General features: G+C 35.6%; 1 protein-coding gene across 1 annotated transcript; it reads right to left on the bottom strand.

Moving 5' to 3' along the window:
• Positions 1-3332: 3332 nt before the first annotated feature.
• Positions 3333-3990, bottom strand: LOC113198845 (prefoldin subunit 4). Its single transcript, XM_026411685.2, has one exon. It carries the CDS (start codon positions 3988-3990, stop codon positions 3586-3588), a length of 405 nt encoding a protein of 134 aa, XP_026267470.2. The 3' UTR covers positions 3333-3585.
• Between the last annotated feature and the right edge of the window lie 5508 nt (positions 3991-9498).

Raw genomic sequence — 9498 nt, 5'->3', positions numbered from 1 at the left:
CTTTCCCCCATATCCTTAGTAACATTTATTGTTATTTGTATTCTTGATAATTGTCATTCTGGTTGGAGTGAGGCAAATCATGGTTTAGTTTTTTTTTTAAAATTAGTTGTTCAAAACATTACAATGCTCTTGACATATCATATTTCATACATTTGATTCAAGTGGGTTATGAACTCCCATTTTTACCCCGTATACAGATTGCAGAATCACATCGGTTACACATCCACATTTTTACATAATGCCATACTAGTGATTGTTGTATTCTGCTGCCTTTCCTATCCTCTACTATCCCACCTCCCCTCCCCTCCCCTCCCATCTTCTCTCTCTACCCCATCTACTGTAATTCATTCCTCTCTCTTGTTTTTTTCCCTTTTCCCTCACCTTCTCTAATATGTAATTTTGTATAACAATGAGAGTCTCTTTCCATTTCCATGCAATTTCCCTTCTCTCTCCCTTTCCCTCCCAACTCTCGTCCCTGTTTAATGGTAATCTTCTTTTTATGCTCTTCTTCCCTGCTCTGTTTTGAGTTGCCCTCCTTATATCAAAGAAGACATTTGGCATTTGTTTTTTAGGGATTGGCTGGCTTCACTTAGCATAATCTGCTCTAATGCCATCCATTTCCCTGCAAATGCCATGATTTTGTTATTTTTTAGTGCTGAGTAATACTCCATTGTGTATAAATGCCACATTTTTTCATGGTTTATTTTAATTTTAATTTTCCTAATTGCTAGAGATGTTGAACTTTTTTTTCATATATTTGTTGACCCTTTGTATTTCTTCTTTTGAGAAGTATCTGTTCAGTTCCTTTGTTCCTTTGGGTTATGGGGGGGGTTGTGTTTGGTTTTTGAGTTCTTGGTATATCCTAGATATCAATGTCCTGAGTTTCAGGTGGCAAAGATTTTCTCCCATTCTGTAGGCTCTCTCTTCACATTGTTGATTGTTTAAATAGCAAAGAGAAATCTAAAACATTTCTAATTCCCCTGCATGTAGTCCCAGGCTCTTATTCATGTATACACATAAAAGAAATAACAGACTTTGGAGTTCTTTTTAGAATGAAACAATGTTCTATGACATTTTGAATCTACAGCATCCTATTCAATTTGTTTTTCTGTGAGCTTGAGAATTGGAACTGATGCCTTATTTTAAAAAAGCTCTGTGAACTGGTTTAATTTCTTGGTATTTTTACCTATCTTTTTTTTTCTGGTTTTGAAAGTGAGATGTGCCCTTTTTAGTGGTTAAGAAATGTCAAGAGATGTCACAAGGCACCAGACTCCTTCCTCAATACATAAGTTCCATATCATATTGTGGAAATGTGACTACAGGGTACTGCAGAGGTAAGTGGTAGAGTGTGAGTCTTGGAGATAGATTAGGAAGAAACTTTCAAAAGTTTAAAACTATCATCTTGAAGGACAAGAAAAAACACAAGATTTACATATATGAATCCATATCAGTATTAATGCTAAATGTTAATGTGGAGGGGAGAGTCAGATGACTTTGGCTATGTCCCAGGTTATACCATAAAGAAGTAAGCATAAACTTGTGTCTCTCTCTGAGACATCCAGGAGTATTCACTACCATGAACTCAGATAAATCCTTGTTCTGGTTATTTTGTATTACAAATTTCTCATACTCTGCATATGGAAGGAACAAAGTCGATAGAATATAATATATGCACTCTTCAAAAAGTCAGTGTGTGGAAAGTGGAGTGGCTTCGTAATAAATATAGTTACTAGATTTGTAAAGATAATTATGGAATGATTTTACCCTTGGCCCTTGAAGATAGATTCCCCTTAAATCAATGAGATTGCATGCGTGGATCAAAGGCAGAATGTTGATTAATTTTCCTATGTCAAATTAAATCATCTCACAAACTAGTAGCTACATGTGCTAGAAGAGCTGTTTAAAATATATAATCAGATCTTTATACTTTTGCAAAAATTATTAATTTTAAAGGGAATATTTTATACCTGCTACTTGGTTGTCAAGAATGTGAAAAATAATATGAATATTATTACAGCATTTATATCTTGAAAGTGATGAATGCTTAATTTCAAGAACCTTGGCAATGTACCTGGTCCCCACAATTGTAGCCTGATTGTAGATCATCAAATGAAAAGAATAAGCTTCCAAAAAATAAAAAAGTACTATTATGACTAGTCATTTTTCTTTCAAAGCAAAGAGAAAAACAGAGATGCTAATGGAAGGCAGAAGAAAACTTGGCATGAGCTAACAATGCAGTTTCCTCATTTCACTTGGTCTCAACTTATGTGCTAGTAGTTTCTAATTCTCAGTGTCAGCACCAAGAAACGTGACAAAGCACCAGACTCCTCCTTCACATGACAGCTCCCTTACACTCCAGGTTCAGATCTGGCAGAACCTCATTACCTCTTCTAAATATCCTATATGCGTCTTGCACCAAAAACTAAAGAGGCTCAATGTAAAATAGCACGTGCTAGGTTAATTACTCAACCAGAGGATTTGCTTTCATCTTTTTGGATTGACCAATCATATTTTCTGACCTTGCCTCATTATCTTTTCATTTTAGACATTTCCAAGACAGGTGCATCCTGATTATTTTATTTCTGTATAATTCATTGAAACAGAGGCCCTATGATTGAAGTGAGACTGTGTCTCTGCTCCATGATTGTGACAAATGTTTATTATTTAGTCCAAAAGGACCCACCTTGAGGTACATTCACATCTGTGGCTTTATTTGGCCATTTGGTTGAGGGGGCTGTTCCACTTTCTTGGTAATATCTCCTTTCTGTGAATTTCTTTAGCATATTGTCTGATTCCCTTTGAGGGATTTTCTGACTCTCTACCTTGGCATCATAACTACCTATGTCCTTTCATTTCTCTCAATAGACTGGAAGCCCCTTTGTCCTAGGTACTTTTGTGTCCTCACATGGCATCTAGCTGGGGCCTGCAGCAGACTGGGCACAGGATAATCATAGACAGGTTGTGTTTAAGTTTTCCACATATTCTCAAGTCTACGTGAGGCATCTCTTAGACACAGTTGCTCTGTGTATGCTGTAATATTTCCATGATGGCATTTGTTGGCTTGGATTACAGTTGTCAGATCAAAGGGTCTGCTGCCTTACGACCAAATTTTCTGCATTTATGTCTTCAAAAAGAGAAATAGCTATCTTCCCCCCCCCCCGTTTTTATCTTATACATGCACTTCCTGCTAATCACTACTTTGTGAATAATCATCAGGGACTTTACATTTAGAAGCAAATGTGTAAAATTCATGTTCTACATTTGTTATGAGGGAGTCACTTGGGTATTTTCTGGAAAAAGAAAATCACAGTCTTTTTTTTTTTGTTGCTTAACTGATTTTAATAACATGACATAAAGCCCCTAAACTTGATATAACAGTTATGCAAAATACATAGATGAATACTGTCTTTTTTCAAAAATATAAAATAAATAAGCACGACATGTGAAAATAGGCAAGTTTCCATTAAATAAATGAAAAGTTTAAAAAGAGAAAATTTTCCTTTCCATATCATTTGAAGAAGGGAAATTATCATTTCAAACAATATTCAAGTTTATTAAACAAATAAAAAAAGTATTATAAAATGTTTAACTTTCATCAGCTTCAAGATTTATGTTGCTGCCAAATTTTGCATATAACTGAACTTTCAAATCTGCTAACACCCGCTGAATTGATTCCACTCTGGATTCTAAGGCGTCAATTTCTTCTTGCAAATTTTTCTTTGCTTCCCCTAACATTTCCTGTGTTTCCTCTTGAGAATGGCTAATGAAAACATCCCCAATTTGATAAGGTATCATTAAGCAGTCATCATCTGCAAGCATGATGTCATCACAGGCATCTTCTAAATTTTGGAGTTGTTTCTTTTTTACTTCTATTTCTTCCTTTAGTTCTGTGATTCTACTTGTATTCCGGGCAAATTTGTTTATCTTTTGCTGATCTTCAAAAGTAACATTGACATCTTCTGCAGCCGCCTTCTTCATGGTGGCCGCCATCTTGGGGCCGCACCACCCGGCGCGGCTGGGAGGGCAGCTGTGGTGCCCGCGCTCACTCTCTCGCTGCGAGCCCGGGGAGCGCTGCTTGAAATCGAAAATCACAGTCTTAATCCTCTTATTATTAATATTAGATGATCCTTAGAATCAACATGTTATATGGCAAGCATAAAGAAACAGCGTGATATTCCTTCAGAGAAATTGTCTTATATAAAATGATGCCTCCAGTTTTCATGCAGAAGTATTTTATAAATTCAAATTATGATTATTATTATTTTATGTTTTTAATTATTATTAAAAGTGGGTCTATAAAGCCAGGAAGATTTATGTTTTCCAGGAAAACAGGAAACAAATCTGGTTTTACTAGTCATACCTAGTAGAAAGCTATTAATATTCTTCCAAGGATAAAATAAGGATTGCAAGTGATTGTTTAAAAAATGCATTAAAATGGCAATGTGCACATAATTTAAATGAGCCAAGAGCTGCTAATTATTCTGGCATGTGTTCAGTTACTTTTGTACTATTTCTCCTCTAATGTAAACAAGAGAATTCCTCCTAATTGCCCAAAATAGCTTTTAGTAGCTGCTGCTTTTTTCTATTTTTTGTATGAATATTGTACAGTTTGCATATTTAAGAGTAGACATAAAGTGTGATTATTTAGAAGATGGTTTTCTAAAAAGGATGCAATATTACTTATATTTTTCAGCCTTTAAAATCAAATTAAGGTGCTAATTAAGCCGCTCATTTACTAGAGCAGAAAATAATTATACAATGTGTATCTGGGGGAATAAATAGCCTCATGTGCATCCAAATGAGGTAGAAGTGGGCTCAGACGTGTTCGTGTCACATGGCGCATGAAGCACAATGCCTAGTGAAGAAACTAGGACTTCACAATTGTGTACTTGATAATTCTCAGAAACGACATTGATTTATGGCTGTGTCAATTCTTTACAGCTCAGGATCTTCAATATATGACTAAAATTACCAGAGCTTTATTTTTAATTCATTTTATTAGATATTTACAAAATTCAAATGCGTAAATTCACATCAAGTTTACTAGCTAGGCTTCTGTTTCCTCCAGTATGAGGAATTAAATATATAGCTGGAGCTCAGATAAAACATGCTCATGATGGAGAACAGGCCCTGAATTTTGCTTGAAACACCAATATGAGAAGTACCAAAGAGAGTATAAAAATTCTGAGGACTAGCTCCATGACCTAGTAGATCAATGATCTGGAAAAGGATCAATGCATGGGAAGAAAGAATGTATTTAGGGGGGAGACTCTCTTTGGAGAAAATAATTCTGTGAGCCCCACTTTCTCACCCCACCCCAAAGAGGGGGAGCTACTTCCTTCCACATCTGAGGTCTACTGAGGACAACTTCTCTGGCACCCAGAGATCTGACATGTGGGATGGGGTTTGACTCTGATGTTGGAAATCTTCAGGTCAAGAGATGACTAACTACTCTCTTATTATACATGAGAAGGGATTGGTCTAGGATTTTTTCGTGCGTGTGTGTGTGTGTGTGTGTGTGTGTGTGTTATAAATCCTGTCTCATTGTGACTAAAGGACTACTTGTGGGCACTTGGGAGAAAGAAAGAGCCATTTCTCTTAGAGCTGCCACTTGGAGGGAATGAGAGTTCTGAGATTATAGAGGCTGGTATACAAAGACTAAATGAGGAATCCACAGGTTATAAATGCACCCAACTGGAACTAGAGGCTGCAGGAGAAAGATGTTTAGTTATAGGAACCTTGGAAGGGCACAGTTCCTTCAGATCATGAGGTTATTAGTTGATGTAAAAATATATTGTCCCTTCCTTCTTTGGCCATCTTCCTCTTTTGACCCTGAGGACATTGTTTGGGGAGAGGGAAAAGGAAGAGGGAGGAGAGAAACACAAGGCAGTGAATTAGGGAAGAAACCAACCCATTCCTTTGTCATTGTAGGCTTTCAGCCTGAAGCAGAACCAAGCTGAGAGAGGAGGAGATTTACTGCTAAGTCAAGCACAGAGTTATAATTACTATCCAGAATTGGGCATTCTAGTTTCTGAACCAAGACTGTTTTTCATCCAGGCTTAAAAGAAACATTACCCATGCTAAATAAAACCTAATGGAACAGTGGGAGGCAAAAATAAAGTTCTGTTTTGATTATATTATGATTTTCGCTTGAGTAACATTGCAATTTTAAACATGGTGCTAGATTTGTGGGAAATGAGGGCAACGTCCAAGTATGTTAAAAAAGAAAAAAAAAGTTTGTTAAAATTTGAAAGTAGATGTAATGAGCAGTAAGCAAATGCAATCAGGAGAAAAAGCTCTGGGCTCCAGGCAAGGCAAGTGAACGGAACCTGGAAGGGAGATAAGGCAGCTTCAGGTCTACCGCCCCCTGGCTGTCACCAGAAGCAAGAGCGAACCTGCCCTGGAGCAAGACAACCTCAGTTAGTCCTTTGGATTCCTGTAGATTGAGATCTACCAAACTCAAAATCAAGGATCACCAAAATGACAGAAGAAAAAGCCTTGTCTCACCATTATGGGAATCAGCAGAAACAATAAAAGAAGGAGTTAGAGCTCTAATTGGAATTATCAGATGTAGAATATTAAATGATAATATATGAAATGTTTAAAGAAATACCCAGGTATCTCTCAGAAACAAGAAAGCAATAAGGAGCTGTCCAAAATAAGTAGGAAGATAAGTAGGAAGATATGAAAGAAACTACATAGATTTTCAAAATAGGGACAGACCTATTGATGATAAATTCTCCTTGATATTTTCCATCCCCTTGTATTTCTGTGTTGTATTATGGGTAAATTTCTTTCATTTCATCTGTAAATATTTTTCTCTTCAATCTTCTAATACTTCTTTTTTTAGCCAATTCATTAATTTTTAAAATTTAAGCAACTCTATTTGACAATATTAGTTCACTGACTTAAGCAGATCTTTTAGACATTGACACACAAATAGCATTCATTAGCATCCACCACTGATCTCATTAGAAAAATACAAGTTTCGGGTTGCTGTCAAGCTCATGGTAGCAAATATGAGTTTTTTAAAAAAATTCTACTTTTTGCTTGAAAACCTGAATTTTATCATTGGCCACAAATTCTGCCAGTTGTTTTCCTTGAAGTAACAGGCTCACTTCATTTGATTTTGAAAAAATGTCCGCTAATTATCCAAGTCTGAATAGCCATAGTTCACCTGTCAGTCACCGTTTCAAGTAAAGATGGTGTTCCATGAAAAAAACCACTTACGTCAGCTTGCAACTCAATTGCACAAGTGTTTTTCCTTGAGACAACCATCATTACTTTGGTACTCAGCAAATGTGCCCTTTGTACTTTCCATTTTTTTTTGTCACAGAGAATATTAAAAAGACATTGCTCAAAGGTCAAGATTTAATAAAATTAATATTGTTTTCCTGCTTCACCAAGCACATTGTTAAGTGAAACTGGCATTTTAGAAATTTATTGTGAATGTACATCAGTGAAGAACACAACGAGTACTAGCATAGTTTGATGCCACTGCTCTGACTTGTGCTAAGGCAACAGAAGTTTTATCTATCATTACTTTTGCTCTGTCAACGTTATGTGTCAATGCACAGAAACAGGCAACATGTTGGCACTATTATAAAGGTGATTTTAGCATGTGGGACCTTAAAAGGGTCTTAGGGACTCTGTAGATCTGTAAACCACACTTTGACACTGTATTTCAAAGAATAAGAAAAATGCCTTCTGAAGTATGAAATAGAAAAAGAGCTTCAAGCAAAGAAATTGGTAACCTAACAAATCTTACTTATATAAAACATTAATGTGTTATTTGTGAAATATAAAAATTAGAGTTAAATTGTAGACAATAGTAGCCTATAAATTGGGTAGGATGGAAAATAGCATTAAGTTAGGGAAGATATTCTGGAGGGAGGGTTATCCTATTAGTTAACTTTAGAATTAAATTTACATATGAAGGAAAAATTTAAGTGTAGAGAATGTCCAGCTAAAGATCATGGATTATATGTAGGCACTTATTTTAACTCTCACTTCTAGTCAAAAAAATGACAGCAAATAGATGTTTTTAAAAGATCTAAACATATGCCCTTCAGAAAGGAAGGGGAGATAAAGTTTTTCCTATACAAATAAAAGCTGAGGTAGTTCATCATCATCAGACCTGTGTTACAAGAAGGTTAAAGGGAACTCTTCAAGCTAAAAGGGTTGTAATTGTAATACAAAAATACATGAAACTCACTAGTAAAAGTAAGTACACAGTTAAATTCAGAAGACTAACACTGTAATGGTGTTGTATAAATCACTTGTATCTTTGATCTAAAGATTAAAGGACAAAACTATTTGTTATGAGATACACAATATAAAAAATAAATCGTGACAACAGAAATTCAAAATGAGGTGGAGATAGAGTAAAAGTATAAAGTATTTTCTTTTTCAGTGCTGAGGATCCAACCCAGAATCTCATGTCTGCTAGGCAAGTGTTCTATCATAGTGTTACATCTCCAACACTAGTTTTAAATTTTTTTGTGGCCAAATTTAAGTTATTACCAGCTTAAAATAACCTATTATCGCTGTAATATAGTTTTTTATAAGCCTCATGAAAACCACGAAGCAAAAACTTATGGTTGATACACAAAAAAATAAAACAAGGAGTCAAAGCATAACAATAAGAAAATTAATCACAAAGGAAGACAGTAAGAGAGGAAGAAAGGAGCAAGACTCTACAAAATGACCAGAAAATAATTAGCAACATGGTAGCAGTCAGTCCTTATGTATCGATGAATACTCTGAATATAAATAGATTAAATTCTCCAATAAAAAGTCACAGGTGGCAGAATGGAATAAAAAAATAAAAAAGACCTAATTATATGCTGCCTGCAAGAGACTTACTTCACCAGCCCTCACTTCACCTTTAAAAAACATCGACATACATATGCTGAAATTAAAGGGATGGAGAAAGATATTCCATGCAAATGGGAAACAAGATAGCAGGAACAGTTGTACTTAGACTAAAGAGAGTAGACCTAAAGCCACAGACTATGAAACAAGACAAAGAAAATCATATAATGATAAAGGGTAAATTCATAAGAGGATGCAATATGTGTTAATATATATTCATCCACATCAAACCCATAAATTTATAAATGAAATACTGATAGATTGAGGGGGAGAGATAGATTGTGGTACAATAGCAATTGGGGACTTCAGTATACCCCACTTCCAGCAATGAAAAGATCATCCAGATACTCATTAAGGATCCCTTGTACTTAAATTGCACTCCAGACCAGGTGGACCTAACAGATATAAACAGAATATTTTATTCAACAAGAGCAGAGTATTTTACTCAAGCATACATGGAATGTTCTCCAGGATAGATCATATATTAGGCCACAAGTCTTTTTTTTCTTTTGGTCCTGGGTACTGAATCCAGGGCCTTGCACATGCCAGGCAAGTGTTCTAGCACATCCCAAGCCCCACAAAACATGTCTTAACAAGTTTGAGAAGACTGAAATCATATCAAGT

This window comes from Urocitellus parryii, chromosome 3 (assembly GCF_045843805.1).
Source record: "Urocitellus parryii isolate mUroPar1 chromosome 3, mUroPar1.hap1, whole genome shotgun sequence".
NCBI lineage: Eukaryota > Metazoa > Chordata > Mammalia > Rodentia > Sciuridae > Urocitellus > Urocitellus parryii.
This window is presented reverse-complemented; position numbering and strand designations above follow the sequence as displayed.

Excerpts from the sequence above, each read along its gene's own strand:
- LOC113198845 (XM_026411685.2), bottom strand. The coding sequence starts at position 3,990 with ATGGCGGCCACCATGAAGAAGGCGGCTGCAGAAGATGTCAATGTTACT.